The sequence below is a fragment of the Pelodiscus sinensis genome, chromosome 10 (assembly GCF_049634645.1).
Source record: "Pelodiscus sinensis isolate JC-2024 chromosome 10, ASM4963464v1, whole genome shotgun sequence".
In the NCBI taxonomy this organism is placed as follows: domain Eukaryota; kingdom Metazoa; phylum Chordata; order Testudines; family Trionychidae; genus Pelodiscus; species Pelodiscus sinensis.
This window is the reverse complement of record NC_134720.1, coordinates 21,259,978-21,280,759: the sequence shown is the minus strand read 5'-3', so window position 1 is coordinate 21,280,759 and position 20,782 is coordinate 21,259,978. Positions and strand designations below refer to the sequence as shown.

The 20,782-nt window shown below is 42.5% G+C and overlaps 1 protein-coding gene across 4 annotated transcripts in view; it reads left to right on the top strand.

The window, feature by feature from the left end:
• The window catches only part of GK5 (glycerol kinase 5), a 66,847-nt gene that overhangs the window by 9,741 nt on the left and 36,324 nt on the right, over positions 1–20,782 (top strand). For 3 of the 4 annotated variants that reach the window (XM_075937653.1, XM_075937652.1, XM_075937654.1), the window contains exons 2-5: positions 2,388–2,481; positions 5,252–5,327; positions 13,126–13,219; positions 13,920–14,051. In XM_075937653.1, the coding sequence (XP_075793768.1) occupies positions 2,388–2,481; positions 5,252–5,327; positions 13,126–13,219; positions 13,920–14,051 (396 nt within the window). The remainder of the gene's footprint in view (positions 1–2,387; positions 2,482–5,251; positions 5,328–13,125; positions 13,220–13,919; positions 14,052–20,782) is intronic. The other variant, XM_075937655.1, reaches the window with a different exon arrangement.

Here is a 20,782-nt window from a genome sequence, read left to right as displayed (position 1 = left end):
AAACCTTTTTTAAAGAAAATAACGAAAACATACGAGATAAAAATAATTTATTTTAATTATGGTATCCAGCCTGTTTTCTTAAATCAACATGGAATGTTATTGTTTGCATAGGAAAAATAAGATCCAAGACGACAAAATTTAAAAGAATACACAAAGCATATTTGTTATCTACTTTTCCTAATTTTACTTGGGAGTTTTGAAATAACAGCATAATTAGAAAAAAAATGTTTAAAAAATAAAAGTCTCTTAATATGTGTGGCTTTGAAATATTATGTTAAGCTTGCAATAGATATAAATTTTTTATTTAAGACTATACTTAAAGACTGTAATTAACTATTTTTCGATTCCTTATTCCTTCTCAGTTTTTTTTAAGAAGAATTTCCCTCCAGATGTAATCCTTTCTGCTTTGAAAATATTAACACAGTTTGGACAGAATTTTCTCATGCTTAGCAAGAAAGCTAAGAGGGTTTACTTGTTCCACTTTGTGAGATGAACCTTCAATGTTATGGGCTATTGAAAGGGACATTTTAAATGGAACGGGGCACTATCCATCTCTAATATTCCTTCAGTGTATCAGCTGAGTTACTATAGGGATGTACACTAGTCCTTATTGGGTGTACTGCTGGAGCCTTCACATGTGGAGTGTTCAGAGAGATAGTTGTGTTAGTCTGTTTCACCAAAAACAATGAGGAGTCCTCTGGCATCTTAAAGACTAACAAATGTATTGGGGCATAAACTTTCATGGGCTGCATATCACTTTGTCAGATGCATTATATGGAAGCATCAGTTGGCAAGGATTTATACATACATACAGAGATGGGAGAGTTATATCAGTGCTAACGAGGCTCATAATTATGAGCCGCTTTGAAATGCTGTGTGAAGCCAGGGGTCTGGCCCCGGGCTGCTGCTTTGAAACACTCCTTCCCTCCTCCCCTTACCCCCTGTAGAAGCTATTTCATATTTAGCTAGAAGCCATTCTGTATAACAAAAAGCCATTTCAGTTTCTTGTGTCTGCACGAGGGAGTGAACTGGCCTTCACCGAGGTGGGGAGAGACCAGAGGGATGCGCTGTTGGAATGTGTTAATGAACTATTTTGAGCTGAAGCTCGAACTCCCTTTTAGCCTGTTTCTTTCTATGCTGATAATAATTCCTCTTTGAAGTTCTCTTTGATTTCTTGCCCTGACGTCAGACTTGTTTGGTTAAGGGTATAAAATACTAGGATTGATTGTATTAAGCAGCCTTACTGGACCCAGCTTTGCTGGGACCACGTTTGGCTCACTTTGCTTTTATTGGCCAATAAAACTGTCTGTTTAGCCGCGTAAACTGAGTGAGGCGTTTGCTTCGACACCCCCTTGCTGCCTCTTTCTGATAGAGGCAACAAGGGAGGGAAGCGACTAGTCAACTAGCGCAGGGCTTGCCAACCTGCGGCTCGCAAGCCACGTGCAGCTCGCAAAGTCTTCCCTGTGGCTTGTGAAGCTGCCCTTGTGCCCCTAAAAACGGTACCCCAGTCCCCATTTCTCTGTGCTCACAGTCTGGCATAGCAAAGCAAATGGTGCCGGCAAGATGGCGCCAGCCGACAGGAGCCTGATGTGGCCAAAAAGCTGCCCAGAGTTGTGTTTAAAGGCACAGCGTCCTTTTTTTTTTTTTTTTTTTTTTTTTTTTTCCCAAAACAACTTCCCCCCCCCACCCCTGGCTCTTTGCACTATATCCCCAGCTATTGTGGCTCTTTGCCTTTAACGGGTTGACCACCCCTGGACTAGCGTATCGACTCTCCAATAAGCAAATGCTTATTGTATAGTCGACTAGTTGTTCACATCCCTAATAAGTATCAGTGAGGTTAATGTGCTGTCCCACTGACTTTTTGTATGTTATTATTCTTGATGTCTGATTTGTGTCGATTGATTCTTTTGCATAGAGACTGTATGGCTTGCTCAATGTACGTGGCAGAGGGGCATTGCTGGTACATGATGGCATATATTACCTTAGTAGATGAGCAGGTGAACAAGCCTGATGATGTTGTTATGGTAGATATGTGGACAGAGTTGACAACAGGGTTTGTTGCAGGGATTGGTTCCTGGGTTAGTGTTGCTGTCGTGTGGTATGTAGTTGGTGGTGAGTATTTGTTTCATGTTGGAAGGTGGGTTTCTGTAAGCAGGGACTGGCCCACCTCTCAATGGCTGTGAGTCAAGGGATCATTATCTAGGATATGTTGTAGATCGTTGATGATGTGTTGGAAAGGTTTTAGCTGGGGGCTGTAGGTAATGGCATTCTGGTGCTTTCTTTGTTGAGTCTGTCCTGTAGTAGCTGAATTCTGGGTACCCGCCTGGCTCTGTAAGTACTCATAGTATTGTTACTGTACATAGTAATGATTTACTTCTTGTAAACAGGTAGAAACACTTCATCCTCACGTTGGCTGGGTTGAGTTAGATCCTGAAGTTCTGTGGACTCAGTTCACCGGTGTAATAAAAGAGGCAGTACAAGGTAATCATTCATGAAACCAGACAATAGTAGTTGATGTTAACTAAACCATTTCATCTATTCGTTATTTTTATACTTATGCACAGAGCCCTGCATATCCGTGGATATCACTGGGTATCCGCATGCATGCATATGAATATGGATATCCATGGCTCATTTTTGCAGATACAAATTTTATATCTAGAACCCTGCCAGTTTGCAGATATCCACTTTATATCCACAGGTATCCACCTCCATTGATGTGGATATCCACAGCTTATTTTTGTGGATAAGGATGCGGAAGTGGATACAAAATTTTGTATATGTGCAGGGCTCTAGTTATGCAACATATCATCTCCTGAAAACATATTAATGTTGCTGAATAGGAAACTACAAAATGTCTTAAGAACAATTTTATGGCCTAATCCTCTAAACTTTTAGGCATCTAAGTAATTTTATGCACAAAAATGTGTGTGTGATTACAGGACTGGGACCCTATTTAGTGATTTTAATAAAACTTTCACTAATAAGTTATAAGAGAGTGACAAAAATCCAAAATTATTACCAACTTTGGTTCACCGTGTATAGTTTAAATGGGATTTCTTAAAATATCCTGTGTGTGAAATGCAACTCTTGGATGTCTTGCATGCAAATCCCTTTGAAATCAATCAGAACTCCCTTCAGGGTATGTGAAGATAAAATGTGGTCTTTAAACATTTGTATAATTTCTAGAACACTCATTTTGAACTTAAAATAAAATAACTTTGTTGTTACATCAAAGGCATCGTAGCAAAATCAGTAAATTGCTCAGCAAATACCAAATTCTACAATTAAGTTCAATTATTTACAATGTAAAGGAACATATGATTTTTAAGTTTTCAAATACAATTATTACAGTACTAATAACTTAATTAAAATCCAATTTACATGTTGCTAGTCATGCTTTGTGTTCACTTTCTATATTTAGATTTTTTTTCTCAACATAAATAATGAAAATCAATTAAATCTGTTGCACATTCAGGTTATTAAATTTGCAGTGTCTGGGTTTAAACGCTATGAAGAAAAATTTGTTTAGAACAAGCTGTTTTCAGTGGAATTTAGAAAAAAAATTGAGTTTTGTAGAAGGTTTTATTAAAAAAGTATAAATTTTAGACTGTGTTTGTCTTTTAAGGCTAGAAATATTCAAAGAATTTTGCTTTACTGAGATTGAATGATTATACAAAGTCCCTTTTTATAGCTCAGAAATCACAGTTTATTATTTTTCTTAGATCTGTGAGCTGCATGGGGCAGGGATACTTTGTGCGAGTGCTTTCACAAACTAATACTTCTACAGTGTCCATGTTATACAAAAACGATTTTGTTAATTTGTGGGACTTTCTTGCCTTTTTTCTGACCGATGTTGTGCTCTCAAAAGTATCTAGAATTTCCATCTACCCCTGTTGAATGTCTCATTACTTCTGCCATGGGGGAATAATTGCTGTCTTCCCCTTATGCAGTTTCTGAATAGGCCTACGGGAATTGCCTAATCTATATCTAGATATTAGAAGGTTTGTGCGTCTGACTGTCTATTTTTCTTTGTTCACGAACTCCTCCTAAACAGCAAGAGCTAGGACTACTAAATTTAGTATCTAGCTTCCTCTTATCCCGAATTAAAGCAAGGATGAGAGTTGGTTATGCCAGGAAAATGGGATGTTCCTGCAATGAGATTGTTTTCCATTACACAGAAAGGGAGGGGGCTAATAGGAGGGACAGTTACATTGCAGAATGACACTGGGGGACAGTTATAGTGCAGAGTGATCACAGGGTGGCTACACCAGGAAGAGTGGCCAGCTGGGGCCAGGGCTCTCCATGTTGCCAGCCAGCAGCCCAGGTAAGTGTACCTCCATGCCAAACTCTCCCTCCAGCCCTCAGCCACAGTGCTGAATGGAGGGGGACACCAGTTAGCAGCCTGGCCTCCTGGATCTCTGGCCACCTCCCCCAAGATCCCCTCCAAAGGGTCCCTACTGGGGCCGAGGCCAGGTCACACAACTTCCCCTTCCCCAAAGGAAGCCCCCTGGCCGCTCCCTCCCACAGAGAAGCCCCACTAGTGGCCAGGGCCAGACTATGCAGCCCCCACCCCCAGAGGTGCCAGCAGCCAGGGCAGGGCATCAGAGCCACTCCCCCATCTCCTGAGGCTACGCACTGCAGCTCCAGTTCCCCCTCCAGGAGGAGCTGTGGGGGGAGCCCTTACTGTTTAGGAGCCAAGCAGCTGCAACACTGTCCTCTCTGCCATGGGCAGCCCCGGTGAGCGTCCCCTTCCCCCCCACATACATACATACCTTCCAACCCCTTGCCATGAGGCCCCTGTGCTGACTCCTTCCCTGAGCCCTCCCACAATTCCAAGACCTCCGCCCTCACTCCTGCACCGAGTTCCACCCAACCCTATGCCCTGATTCCTGCTCTCCCCACACTCATACGCCATCTGCCTCCTGTCCTGATGGACCTAAGCAGTGCTAGGTAAATCTAATAGTCAAAATATAGGCAATGAAAGGAGCAATGTGCAGATGTTGCTTTTGTAAAATCCAGAATTATGTGTCCACCTGTTTTCGAGCAAACTGGTCTAGTTCTGCTGATTCATGCTGCTTATTTGATTTTTTTTCAGCAGTTATGTCACATGTGCAGCTGTCCAGTGAGGAAAAATCATTATTATTGTTGAATAATTTCCTAACACTCCATAAAGCTTTATATTTATGTCATGTTTTAATATGAGTATAAAAGTGATTTCTCAATTTTTAAAATACATTTTTACTTTTAGCTGCAGGACTGCACATGAATCAAATTGCTGGTCTTGGCATCTCAACACAGAGAGGAACTTTCATTACATGGAACAAGTATGTACAACGTGTACAGGTTAAAATGAATGCATATTGCAAAAGTGCGTTGGTTTGCCCTACATTTAAGCACTTTACTGAATAAATTAAAAAACCTTAAAGTAAAGAGCTTACAGTTTAACTTTACATTAGTATGGAGAGTGATGGTAACCTACGGTAGAAAGGAAGGTGAGGGGAGGGAAGGACAAAAGTTACAGCAATAAAATTGCACAGTTACTCAGTTGAGGAATGTATATGGCTTGATGTTTCAAGTGTTTGTATGTAGTGCCTGTATTCTAATTCACTTCTTGTAGGCAGTGTTCCTGATTGTTATGCAGTTCATCCAGAAAGTTAGAAAATAGAGTATGTGAATAAACTTATAGCTGTCATCTAGTATCCACTTCAGAAATTTTGGACACTGAGTCACAAGTCCACCCACTTTAGGTGGACAGAATTATTCTCACTTATAGTGACTGGACATATATTTATGCCAGATAAATAATAACAGACAAGACAGAAATGGTAAATGGGCGTAAATGACTAAATTTTGAGGCATTGGGATGTTATTTCACTTTCGATGATGGTCTTTGCCTTCTCTGACCCAACTGACTTTTAGGACATCCAACCTTTTGGATTTTAGGTAACCCATACATTAATCATGTACAAACTTCAGTTACCTAACTTCTTTATTTTTTCCAGCTGGTTTTGTAATTGCTGCATGACGCACCCAAGCTACAGTACAGAATCATGTATGTCACCACTGTCCTCTAACTTCTTCAGATGAAGAAGTGGGTTGTGCCCACGAAAGCTCATGATACCATCTACGTGTTTTGTTAGTCTTTAAGGTGCTGCAAGACTATTTGTTGTTTTTTAAGTTTTTCCAGTTACAGACTAACTCGGCTACCCCTCTGAAGCTTCTTAACATATAATTAGTCCCCTTTAGGCATGTAGCCTGGGAAAAGGGCATGCCCTGGGCCTCTGGCTTGAAAGCCTCTGCTAACTATTAGAAGCCTATGCCAGTCAGTGATCCGCACAACAACTGCTTTCGGATCTTAGGAGAGTCTCATGTTAGTGAGAAGTGTCAAATCTGTAGATGTTTTCAGCCCTGGAAAAAAAGAGTCATTCGACTTAAGGCTCTATTTATGAGGTCTACCCTTGCTTCCCAAGGTCAGCATTTGGACTTGGCACTGAGTATTAGCATCTTGATGTGGAGCACTTCCCCAACACAGGCAGCCAGCCATCACTGCATGTCATCTGTAGTCCCAGCTAAAAGATCTAAAAAGATGGGCAAGGACAAATCTCCGGGCCCTTGCAAGGAGAATCCCAAGCACATGGGGGAAGGGAACCAGGAAGCAGATTGCATGCTCAGCAAGGCATCCTCATGCACCAGCCCCTCTGCCATTGAGGCTGTGCTCCTCACTGCCAGCCTAGCCCCTAAACCTGGCTAGCCAGAGTTCTCTGGTCCTACCAGACTATGGAAGTTGCCAGACTAGAGAGTCTTGGATTTTAGAGGTTTAACCAGTAGATCATACTGTATTTACAGCCCAAACCACTTTCTGATATATTGAACTTCCACAAGTGGAAATATATTGTCTCTCCCAGAATTTTCAGTTTGAAGCTAATAAGACACATGCTCCTGTGTCACTTAAGCAGGGGTGACCTGTGGCTATAGGCGGACTCGGCTGCAGCCTACGGCGCCGTTGCCCGGGACACCCAATGATGACGTCACGGGAGTGCCCGGAGCACCTGCCAATGACGTGAGTCCATTGATGGCCCTGCAGGCGGGGGCGCCGATTGCGCATTCCGCCTGGGGCGCCAGCTGCCGCAGCCAGCCTCAGGCCACTCCTGCACTTAAGTGCTTTTGAAGAAAATCTCCTGTAGATGTCTTAAATACAGGCAGTCCCCAGGTTACGTACAAGATAGGAACTGTAGGTTTGTTCTTAAGTTGAATCTGTATGTAAGTCGGAACTGGCATCCAGATTCAGCCGCTGAATCTGGACACCAGTTCTGACTTACATACAGATTCAACTTAAGAACCCCAGGCGTCCCCAAGTCAGCTGCTGCTGAAACTGATCAGCAGCTGATTCCAGGAAGCCCGGGGCAGAGCAACTCTGCCTCGGGCTTCCTGTAGTCAGCTGCTGGTCAGTTTCAGCAGCGGCTAACTTGGGGACGCCTGGGGCAGAGCAACTCGGGTACTGCTGGGTTGGTCCAGTAGCGCGGCCGCTCCTCGGCGCTACTGGACCAACCCAGCAGCACCCCAGCTGCTCTGCCCCAGGCGTCCTGATTCAGCCAGTGCTGAAACTGATCAGTAGCGGCTGAATCAGGACTCCTGGGGCAGAGCAGCTGGGGTGCTGCCGGGTTGGTCCAGTAGCGCCAAGGAGCGGTGCTGTGGGACCAACTGGCAGCGCCCCACCTGCTCTACCACAGGCCCCGGGCTTTGCTCCACATCTCCCTGGTCTGCTGAGGGGGGCACTAGCTGCGTCCGCCCCAGCAGACCAGGGAGACGCTGAGCAAAGCGGCGCAGGACCCGGGGCCAAACCCGCGGCGCTTCCAGATCAGCTGGAAGAGCCGGGGTCCGGCTCCGCGTCCTGCGCGGCTTTGTTCAGCGTCTCCCTGGTCTGCAGACCAGAGAGACGCTGAGTAAAGCGGCGCAGGACCCGGGGCCGGACCCGCGGCGCTTCCAGCTGATCTGGAAGCGGCCGCGGGTCCGGCCCCGGGTCCTGCACCGCTTTGGTCCCCGTCTTCCTAATCTGCTGGCTCCCACAGCAGACCAGGGAGACGGGGAGCAGCTTTTCTCGCCCCGGAGGAGGCGGGCGGCGGGACCAGGCGTCCCGCCGCTCCAGTCCTCCGGTGCGAGAAAATCCCGTTTGTATCTGCGGATCCGACATAAGTCGGATCCGCGTAACTCTGGGACTGCCTGTATAAGCTTATGAGCCTGACTTCAAGCTCCTATTTTGGAATACTGTGTACTGAAAAGTTCACAGTAACAGTGTGTGACAGGATCCTCATGGTGCACCCTAGACTGCTGAGCCATCCAGAGTTGGGTTGCCTGTCGTACCGTGATACTGATGTCAAGCTACAAACCTCTCACAGGTACTTCACTTGCACAGTCATCCACAGGCAGATACACCCAACTAAGTTACATCAGTGATCTCCCGGTTTCTCATCAGTAGAGTGGCTCCCGTGCATTCCTTCCAGCTCTGCAGTATTGCAGCCCAGAGCGGTACCATTTTGCACTGGTCAGCAGCCTGGCCAGTGTAAATTCATTACTTAGCCACTTCTTCATGGAAAAGTGAAAATGCACTAGCCCTTGTAACCTGAAAAGATTTCCCAAGCACTTGTGCTCCAGCCCTGCTGGGTGGGTAGGAGGAAGCTTAGAGACTTGCTGTGGGAAAGGAGCATAAGCGCTGGTTTCTCCCACCACAGGGCAAATCTCAGAACCTTGTGGCAGGCCACATGTAAGTAAACCAGGGGCTGGATCTGTCCTGTGGATTGTAGTTTTCTGACCCCTGGCCTATGCTCTCTGTGAGAAGTCTCTGGGATGGCCATTGGGAGAGTGGATTCTCTTTTAATAGACCATCACGACATGTCTGGCTGCTTCTTGGTTGCCACTGAAAGGCTAGCTCAACCTTATGACATATTTCAGTAACATTATTGCAATACATCATAAATTCACATAAAATGACAGTACATACAATTCAACAGGCTTTTATGTTCAACAGATCAAAGACTCTTCAAATCATACCTTACAAGACATGCTTTGTACAAAACATATCATATCACAGACGTGGATATGGGGGGGTCAAGGGAGGTTTTTTGAGGTATAGAGTGCCACACAGTGTTAATATATTGTAAGCATTAATAACTTTTTATTAGCACTGAAGCAAATTTGTTTTGAAGTGACATTTTATATCACTTGAGAAAAATATTAATAAAAGTTACCATTTTTTTAGCTCCTGATGCTTCAAACACTTGTGCACATGCTTTACTTGAAGCACAATTAATTCTTTGAAGGTAATAGAGCTTCTCAGCTCAGTAAAGTTATGTGCTACTAATTGTTTGCAAGAATCAGGACATTAATACTCAGTATTGTTTTTTGTTTGTTGGTTTTGTTTGCATCAGTCTTGTAAAACTGCAAATAATAGGCTGTACCAGTAGATGCTTTTTTAAAAATTGGCATTCATAATTTAGTTAGTTGAAAATAATTTGAAGTTGCAATAGCAAACATTTTAAAATTAGTTTGGTAAGCCCTTAATCTGATTTTAATCAATGAATTTTAAAAAATCAGATGATTTAAATTGACTTGATTTAAAGTTCTCCATGCTTGGTGCAGCTTGATTTGATTATTTGACCAAAGACATACATGCTCTTTTTCTGCTTTTTGGAACCCTGTATTTCTTAGCGGTATTGTCCCGTTGTTTCCTTGTACTCCCCCTTCTGTCCATCTATATTGGTTGTCTCTTGTCTCGTGCTAAGGCCTAGTCTGCAGTAAGAAATTAGGTTGGAATAACTGTCACATGGCTCTGAAAAATCCACATTTCTGCATCACTCAATTCTAACTCCACCAGCCTGCCTGTTGTATTTTGGGGAGGTGGATTACTCATGCTGCCGTTGGTGTAAGTAAAATCTTCACTGGAGCGCTACTGTGGCACAGCTGAAATGGTGCAGCTGCAGGGCTGCAGCATTTTAAGTATAGAAAAGCTCTTGGATTGGGGCAAGAACTATTATGTGGTTTTGTTTGTTTGCATAGCATTTAGCAATGGGATCCTGATCCTAGGGCTTCTAAGCACTATGATAATGCAGATAATATGTTGAACCTCATTTTTTGTAATGTAACTCCCATCTTTGGAAATAGGTTTAAATCCAATATAGCTTCTCTTATATTTTCTTAATTATGTGAGGGAGAAGTTCCAAATGTTACTTAACCAGCTTTTTTTCATTATTATGTGATATCATCACGAGCAGACGGTAATGCTTTTTATTTTAAACTAGAATAATTTGTCATTCATCCATTTTTATTGGGTCTGGTCTGTCTTTCTCTTCACTCTTTGTTCTCATTTTCTCACTTTTTGCATCCATGGCATTTGACATATTTTGTATGTCAAACCTCCAACATGGCTCTCAAGTACAGTTACTCTATATGATAATCAGGGAGAACTACAGAAACCATAGATTCATCAAAATACAGACCTAAAAGGGACCTCAGAGTCATCAAACTCAGTCTCCTGTGCTGAAGCAGAACCAAGTAAACCTTGGCCATCCCTACCAAGTGTTTTGTCCAATCTATTCTGAAAAAAATCCAAAAATGAAAGTTCTACTTACTCCCTTAGAAACCTATTCTAGAGCTTAATTGTTCTTATTAGGGAAACCTTTCTACTATATGTAAGCTAAAAAACTGTTGTTGCAAGTTAAGCTTATTACTTTTTGCCCTCCATTCAGTAGATGCGGGGAACAGTTTATCACAGTCCTCTCTACAATACAGAGCACCCCCGCTATAAGTCGTCCCAGTATACATCTTTCCACACTAAAGTCATTGATGCTTGTAGGAACTGATGCGTTATAAGTTCTCTCATTCCGTGCTCTTAAGTTGTGCAAAAAAACAACAATTTGCGCAAATGGAAGTCAGCCGCAGGAAAAAAATCCCCAATTTAAATTGTTTTGCTATACTTTTTTGGAACGTATCTTGGACTTATAGTGAGAACAGTCGTGTAGTGATATATCTTGACTTCAGCAACACTTTTGATACAATCTCCCACAGTATTCTTGCCAGCAAGTTAAGGAAGTATGGATTGGATAAATGGACTGTAAAGTGAATAGAAAGCTGGCTAGATTCTCGGGTTCGGTGCGTAGTGACCAGTGGCTCAATGTCTGGTTGGCAGTCGGTGTCAAGCCAAGTGCCCCAGAGGACAATTTGGGGGCTGGTTTTATTCAACAACTTCATTAATGACCTGGATGAGGGGATGGATTGCACCCTCAGCAAGTTTGCAGGGACACAAAGGGTGTGTCTAGACTACAGGGTTTTGTTGACAAAACTATACCTGCGTCTACACTACAACCGAGTTCTGTCAGGTAAACCTCATTCTATGAAGAATAACGCCTTTTGTCGACAGAGTTCTGTCGACAGAAGGCGTTATTGCATCTACACTGTCCTTTGCATCTACACTCTCATGTCGACAAAGCGGCTTGCTTTGTCGACAGAACTGGATGTAGTCTAGACGCTCTTTCTCGACAAAAGCCTGTAGTCTAGATGTATCCTAAAATAGGGGGAGTGGTAGATACATGGGAGAGTAGGATTAGGGTCCAGACTGACAAATTGGAGGATTGGGCCAAAAGAAATCTTGATGAGGTTCAACAAGAAGTGTAGAGTCCTGTACTTGGGATAGAAGAATCCCAAGCACTGTTTACAGACTGGGCCAAGCAGCAGTTCAGCAGAAAAACACTTGGGGATTACAGTGGATGAGAAGCTGGATATGAGTCAACAGTCTGCCCTTGTAGCTAAGAAGGCTAATGGTATATTAGGGTGTATTAGGAGCATTTCCAGCAGATCTAGAGAAGTGATTATTCCCCTTTATTTGGCACTGGTGAGGCCACGTCTGGACCCGCCACTACAGAAAGGATGTGGACGCATTGGATAGGATCCAGTGGAGGGCAACCAAAATGATTAGGGGGCAGGAGCACGTGACCTACGAAGAAAGGCTAAGGGATTTGGGCTTATCTAGTCTGCAGAAGAGAAGAGTGAGGGGAGATTCGAAAGCAGCCTTCAGCTTCCTGAAGGGAGGTTCCAAAGAGGATGGAGAGAGGCTGTTCTCAGTAGTGATGGATGGTAGAACAAGGAGCAATGGTCTCAAATTAGAGTGAGGGAGGTCTTGGTTGGATACTAGGAAAAACTATTTCACCAGGAGGGTGGTGAAATACTGGAATGGGTTACCTAGGGAGGTAGTGGAATCTCCATCCCTAGAGGTTTTTATGTCTTGGCTTGACAAAGCCCTGGCTGAGATGATTTAATTGGGGTTGATCCTGCTTTGGGCAGGGGATTGGACTCAATGACCTCCTGAGATCTCTCCCAACCCTATGATTCTCTGAACCATGGTCCTTTCTACAATATCCCTTCACATACTTGAAGGTTGTTGTCAAGTTCTCCCTCAGTCTTGTCTCAAGGATAAACATCGCCAGGTTTTTTATCTTTCCTCACAGGTCAGGTTTTCTAAAACTTTTTATACTGTTCTATTCTTGAATCTCTCCAGTTTGTCTACATCTTTCCTGAAGTATGACTTCCAAAAATGGACATGGTACTCCAACTGAGGACTCAGTGCTGAGTAGAAGGGAGCAGTTATCTCCCATGTTTTACTTGTGGCATTCCTATTAATACACCCCAGAATTATACTAGCCTTTTTCACATCACAGTGTTGACTCTCACTCAGTTTAATATTCAAATCCCCAGATTCTTCAGATGCTACCTCAGAGCAATCAGCAATAGCCACATCCTGCTGTGTTTGTACAGATACAATATATAGAAATCCAGAGCAGTTTTATGGCTGCCTAACTTTTGATTTGTTATTAAATATGCTTTGCAAAAGTATGTTTTAGGATTTTTTTTCTTTTTCTACAGCTGTAGTTCTGGCTAAGAACTTTACTTATTGCCATAGTGTCTAAGTATATGTTAATTTCTCAAAACCAGAATTTTATTCAGTTGTTTTGGGAATTATTGCTAACAAACACTCTCTTCAAACACTTTAATGTACTTTTGTTTTTTCAACAGTGTTATTTCCTATGGCTTCAAACTGACATGTTTAAATCCTGTTCTCTTACTGGTTTTCAGGAAGACAGGAAAACCATTTCATAATTTCATAAGCTGGCAAGACCTAAGAGCTGTTGAACTTGTAAATTCCTGGAATAGTGGTCTCACATTGAAGGTAAGAGATGTGCTGCTTAAATACTGCTTTGAGTAAATGAAAACAAAATGAGGTATAATAAATATTGCAAGGGGTTAGTACATTATTTCAGTAAATGACATTATGTGTAGTTTACAATTTTAAACAGAAAATAAGAAGCTTAGCATATAAAATGACATGACACAAAAGCAAACAAATTAAGCTTTGACAATTTGTATCTGCCCGAATCTCTAGTAGATGTGTATATATAACTTTAAATCTCCTTGTTTTATTAGTATGTTAGCATTGATAGCAAATAATTTTTTAGCTGTGAATTTAATTTTGTTGTTATAGTTTTTAAGGTTTTGGAGTTCAAATATTCATTCTTTATTCTGATTGTGTTGTAAATTTGGAAGATATATGTTCTTAAAAACAAAAGATTAGTCCTTACATTAGGGAAAATTGAAGCCAACCTTCCCTCTGTAAAATACAACTACGATAGTCCTTCCTTTCAGTTGTTTTGAGGCTATATTAAAGTTTATGAAGTGTTCAGATAATACAGAAATATTTTCTACAAGAATTTGCTGGGTATCTGAATTCATTTTTGCCCGGGAGATATTTTATCAGTCTATGGTGGATTTGTGTGCATTATCCTTAAATGTTTTTTGATCAAAGGATTAAAAGAGAGAAGTCCTAATATTAGGTCAAAAACATTTAAATAAATTCTGTTCTTTTGGAATAGGTAATCCGTGCTATCTCTACAGTGCTTCATTTTTTGACTCGGAATGATCGTTATTTGGCTGCTAGTTGCTTGACTTTCACAACACACCACGTCTCTTTGAGGCTGTCCTGGGTTTTACAAAACATACCTGAGGTAAGAAAGTTATAAGGGGAAAAAGTAATATTCTTTCTATGTAATAGCAATGACTTGGGTTTTATATTCTTTTTTTTCCCCTTCCCTTGAAGGATTGGAAAGACAGTATTTTCTGTTATGTAACACTCAAACCTATCTACATGGAACAGAGTAATGCTGACTAATAATCTATTAATATATTTACAGATTTTCCTCTGATCCTGAAACCACATGTTTGTGGGTGTAACTTCTCCCCTGAGTAGTTCTACAGAGCATAATCATATTGTTTGGCATTTTTTGCTTTATTAATCTTAATGTTATACAACATAATTTTTATTGCACTTTATTTCAAAGTGAATTACACTTTACTGCGTAATAATATGGACTCTTATTTTATCTCTGACAATGTTATATATCCAATCTCCTTTATGCCACACTGTACAGATTTTTAGAAATCAGTAAAGTAATTGTCAGCAAACAAGGATTTCCACTTACTCAGCATTTATGTAATTTTAAAGGTTAGACCAATGATGTGTAGTGTTAGTTCCAGATATGAAAATTAAACCTCTCTGTGTATTATATTATGTTAGCACTGAACTTTCCGAAGAACAATGAACTCACTTTGTCTCCTGTTTTTGTTCCTTCATTTGCCATTTTCCTTTTCTTTCTCTTGACTTAATTTGTCACTGAGTTTACTTTCACATTTTTTCAAAGGAGAAATTGAAGGTGGGTTGTTTGTTTTACAGTTAATAAGGAAGACTTTAAAAATCTATTTCCCTGTTTGTTCCAACATAAAAATATCAAGTCTGAAAGAAGGCGTGTTAGTCTGTATCGGCAAAAATGAGGAGTCCTGTGATATCTGATAGTGTTTTTACCATCAAAAACTTAATGCCCAAATAAATCTGTAAGGGTATGGCTACACTAGCCACCCTAGTTCGAACTAGGGTGGCTAATGTAGTCATTCGAACTTGCAAATGAAGCCCAGGATTTAAATATCCCGGGCTTCATTTGCATGTTCCCGGGCGTCGCCATTTTTAAATGCCCGGCAGCTCGTACTGCCTGCCCGCGGCTACACGCGGCATGGGCTAGGTAGTTCGAATTAACACTCTTAATGCCGCGTGTAGCCGAGGGCAGGTAGTTTGAGCTACCGGGAATTTTAAAATGGCAGCGCCCGGGAACATGCAAATGAAGCCCGTGATATTTAAATCCCGGGCTCCATTTGCAAGTTCGAATGACTACATTAGCCACCCTAGTTCAAACTAGGGTGGCTAGTGTAGCCATACCCTTAGTTTTTAAGATGCCACAGGACTCCTCATGGTTACAGAAATATCTGGAATGTCAAGTGTGTTCTTTCCCAGATTTGTTCATAGACTTGTCTATTTCGGTTATGGACTTCTGAGCTTTTTTTTTTTTAACCTAAAATTGAAGGAGATGGGGGATCTGTTTTCTCTCAAGAATTCCCTGGTTATAGGTATTTTTAAAAGATGTTTTGAAAAGAAAAAAACAAAAATCAATCGAACCCAAAGTTCTGGATTTAAAAAATCACTTTCCTTTTCAATAAATTTTCATATCTATTGGTCTGTCTTATTCATTTGTTGGTTTGTCTTATTGTTCTGCAAGTTCTCTGAGTCTTTCAAGAAAAATTGGATGGGCAAAATGAGCATTTCTAGTTTTAAAGAAAGAAGTAGGAATGTTCAGTGGTTAACAGATAACCATACTAGTAAGCAAAGGGTTTACTAATATCCTAACTAGTTAACTAGCCCTTGTTAATTAACTCCAGTGATTGCCCATTGTGTCAGGGCAGAGCAGCCCCAGCTGTAGAGGGGCCACTGGGCTGAATCAGGTGACAGAACTCCATGTCAAGGCTGCTTCCCACTCCATGGCTGCAATGAGACCTACGTTAAAACAGTTAATTGGTTAAGCGCTGTCATCCCTAGAAAGAAGTAAGGAAATAATATTTTTCAGGCTTTTTCTTTATATAATATAAAAAATGGATAGACCTAATTGCTTTAATTTGGCAAGCAAATAGAGCAGGGCTACTCGTCTTTGGAAGCCCCAGGGGCCACAATGACACTCACAGCACATGCTGAGGGCCTCGACTTCAGTGTGGTTCCATATACATGCAAATATATGCAAATAGCTTCTTTCACACTGATGGGCATGAATACAAAGATTAAGGCAAGACTATACAATATGCAGGCCCCATTTAAGTCAGTTCTGCTGATATTAATAAAATGCAATATTTACCCGATTTCCACCCATATGACAACACTTTTAATTGAGCAATGACAGTCCAGGAATTTAACACTAAAATGCATATCAACAGAGGACCATTATATTGACTCACCATTATGGAGCATTTTCCCAGTGGAAGCCATGTTCAAAGGATATTACCTGCAGGCTCTGTGTTGAGCCCTGGATAAACCCAAACCTCACCGTGGGCCACGTGTTGAGTAGCCCTGAAGTAGAGCTTTCCACAAAACACTTCTTTGCCACATTTTCATATCTCTTCTTCCACTGCCTTCATTTCCCAATTCCACTTATAGTGACCTCAAAGTCTCCAGTAGTTAGGAGTTCTTATGTGCTGTTGCTAAAGAAGGCTGAGCAACTAATCTCCCATTGGCAGTAATAATGCTTGCAAAACTGTATGTGCACAGAAGCAAAAACTGCCATTTAGGAACAGGCCATATCTATACTACAAAATTTGGAAGATGCAAGTTACATCAACATAAAGCCACCACAGTTCCTTGTGATGTGCTGTGCTGTGCGTATTCATCAGAAGATTTTGTGTTGATGCATAGTGCATGCACAATGGGTAGATATCTCGCTGTGCAACCTGCCACTGACCAGCGCTGTCTTTTGGGAAGTTTTGGCAATGCATGCTGTGGTAGAATAGAGTTGCTCAGGAGTGATTGGGAGCAAAGAGTCAAATTCTTAGTGTGCAACTATTTCCAGCCCATATTGTCATCTGTATTCTGTAATATTCACACCTTTTTTTAAAAAAAATCCCACAAAACTGCATGGCCCTCCTCACTGTCTGTCATTTATGACTGTAGCTTGAAGCCTGTACAACTCTGCACTATTGTTGTAAGTGTTGGAAACACAGGATGAATCATCCTCTGATTATTTGCAGAGCCATAAGAAAAATCCAATCTGCCTGAAACATAACTGTTTCTTAGAAGACAGATTGCTATGGGACATGGTGGGAACCAATTCAAGGTTTCTGGAGACGTTCATAGATCAGATGCAGATGGTGGAGCATCATTTCTGGGCCCAAGAATTGAGCACTCATGAGTGGGATCACATCATAATGCAGACTTGGGATGGTGAGCAGTGACTAAAGAACTTTGGAATGCACAATGCCACGTTCCTAGATCTGTGTGTCAGTTTTGCCCCGTACAAGTGCACCAGAATGAGAGCAACACGAACAATAGAGAACTGGAGCTGCACTGACAATAGCAATCACAATGTGGAAATGTGCAATGCTGGATTGCTACTGATCAGCAGGAAATCATTTTGGAGTTGGGAATTCACTGTATGGGGGTGGTGTTATGCAAATGTGCAGGGCTATTACTTGTCTCCTGCTATGTAGGACTGTGACCCTATGCAATGTTCAGGACAGAATGGATGGATTTCAGCAAAGGAGTTCTTGAACTGTGATAGGGCAATGGATGGCACTAATATCTCTATTTTGGCACTAGCCCACCTTTCCATTGCATACATCAACAGAAAGGGCTATGTTGGGAATGTTGAAATACCAGTAGCGATCCCGGGGTAATGAGCTATTCCTTGCTCCTCTGGCTCATGAAGCCATACATTGACCACAGTGGCAGCACCAGGGAAACATTGAACTCCTGGTTCCTCAGGTACCAAATGACAGTTGAATGTACCTTTGGTATGCTGAAGGGACACTGGTATTGTTTACTCACAAGATTGATCTCTCGGGGGAGGGGGATGTCCTAATGTTTGTATCTGTCTATTGTGTCCTGCATAATATTTGTGAAATAAGAGGGGAAAGTTTCTGCCAGGTTGGAGGGTGAAGGTAGAGCCTGCTGAGTTTGAACTGCTAGTCATAAAGATTAGTAGAAGAACTCGGCATAGCTCAGACAACTTAGGGAGACATTGAAAAAGTGGTTTAACAATGAGCCACCGGAATGTATTGTGGGGTACTATGCTCTGTTTGACTGCTGTTGAGGGCTTGTTAGGAATTGTGTAATGCTTGGTTTACAGAGCTGTCCCATGCATAGGACAGTTTGGTGCAGTCCTCATGGTGACCGCCCCAACCATCCTATGAGGGTACCTTGCCCCCCATATTGAGATTAGCCTGTGAGGCCCAAGATAGCCTGAGATTGCTTGGGATATTTGGGGCCTGCAGCAGGGGTCAGGCTATCCCACACTCACTGCAGCTGTAGGAACCATGGGAAGAGGAGTGACACAGTACCCTGTTCTGTTCCGCCACCATCTCCCACCTGGTTCACTCTGCTCCCCCCGAGCAACATGGATTAGAGCCGGGTCACTCCGCTTCTCACTGTTGCAGCTGGCAGGTGGTGGTGGAACAGAACAGGCTGCTGCATTGCTCCACTTCTTATGGCTCCTGCCGCTAGGGTGCATGTGGGGGCCTGACCCCTGCTGCTGTCCTCTGCCAGGCCTCCTGGTAATCCCTCCAGTTGTGGTGTTTCAGGGAGGGGGCTTTAGGGAAAGGGTGCAGTGGGGGTGAGGCAGAGAAGGAGTGTTGGTGGAGCAGGGCCTGGAAGAGGCAGGGTGTGGGAGGGAGGTGGAATGCTCCAGCCCCCGCAACTGCCTAGGGATAACCCTGCTAGTCACTGATTCTATGAGTCAGACTTTGCAGTACCAAATGAGTGTGTGCTTTCAGAACTGCAAGACATTCTGCAGCGTATGTTGTGAATTAATAAAGATAAATTATTTTCTAAATAATAGAATATTCAATAACAAAACCAGTGCAAAGAAAAATCTGTACAATTTAAAATTATTATACTTTTTAATGTATTTGAACAGAGTTTAACAATGGGAAAGAACATTCATTTTACCTACATGAACAACTATCGCTTTCACAAGTCAGTGTATGTGAAACTGTGGTTATCCTTAAAGGCTGGAGAGATAGAAGAGGGGATGTGGCCTCACATGCCATGTGGCGTGCTGAAGGTGGTTGTAGTAAAGAGCTATGATGGGGTTTTCCATGGACTGCAAAGGAAAGCGAGCTTGGTATTGTTGAACCTACATGTCCCCAAGTGTCTGCAGCATCTCTGTGCAGCTAGAGAAGCCCCATGATGTCTTGATTCATTTCCCTTTCCTTTTTCTGCTAGAATCCTGGACCTTTATCCTGTCTGCTCTTTCTTTCTGTAGGCTGTCTGCAGTGTACACCCTCCAGATGATGCTCAGAGTTTGATGCAGCACTGGCTTGTAAGATCTCATTGAACATGTCATCCCGAGTCCCCTTCTTCCTCCTCCTTATCTGGCTCAAGCATTCTGTGAGTGTGGAGGGGGAGCCTCTCAAAACTGGAATGGTAGTAGCTGCAAACAAATACCCATCTGTGTAGTCACAACAGAAACCAAAAGTTATGATTCTGAAGTCCTTTTCCTTGCTCCCCTACAATTTTAAACAAGACATGCTTATTGTCTTCTGCTTCCAAGTGCTTGTGCATGATCCCACTCTCGACACCAGCCAAAGTCAGAATGGCTCATTTGCAGTGAGGAAAATGAGGGAGTTGCTTAGTTGCAAGAAATTATGAGTATAGGGCACTGATCTTCTGGTTGCATGTCTTCCATTCTCCTCCTTTTTCCTCCTCCACCACCTTTTCTTCCTTGCTATTCTTGGCAGGGGCTTGTGACCTGGGCTTCTTAGGGAGACATAGGGAAGTCTGCTAGGTAACAGAGGTCTCTGCCAAGCATAGCTTGCAGGTCTTTGTAAAAGCAGCAGGTTGGCTGCTCTGAACTGGATTGACTATTGTACTCCTTGGGCTACTGGTATGCCTGACACAGTTCCTTTGCTTTCACTCAGTACTGCTGCTGGTTCCTGTCATACTCCTCCTCCAGTGTCCCCCATGCATTTTATTTGTGAATGTTAACATTAATACAGCTGGTCAATAGCTGTTCTTGTACAGCCTGTTCTCTCCACAGGCCCAGGAAATATTTCCTGTTAATGCAAATCTTGAGTGTATCTTGAGCAGGTAGCTGGCGTGGTCAGTTAACAAGTGACATACAACCATGGTGAGATGCTAGTTATGTTTGTCAAGCTGGAGAGTCAGGAAAAGGCATTTGAAAAAGTCTCAGGGCTGTAAAAAACAGGGGTGCCTTCTGATCTCTGTGACCCTTGGGCCATGATGTTCACAGTTGTGACCAGAGCAGTCAGCATTAGGCATTGTGTGACAACTGGTGGAAGACAGGGTCAATGTAAGTAATACAGTGTCTACACTTCCATTGCATTGACCTCCATACGTTCACCGTGGCCACTTGGGGAAGTAGTGTTAGACTAACAGGATACAGATATGGATGAGACACAAATTTGTGCATGTGTCTACACTTAATCAGGTCCATGCAAGGCAGTTTATGTTAACCTAACTTTCTTATGCAGACCAGGCACGTGGCGGTTAGGAGTTGTCTGCTGTGCTGCAGAGGAAAAATGGTATTGTCACGTGCCTGGCAATAGGGCTTCCTCTTATTATTACCCTTTTCCCAGAAGAAATGTTGCCAATTAGAACATTATTTTCTGGGACATGCATAGTATTGTCCCT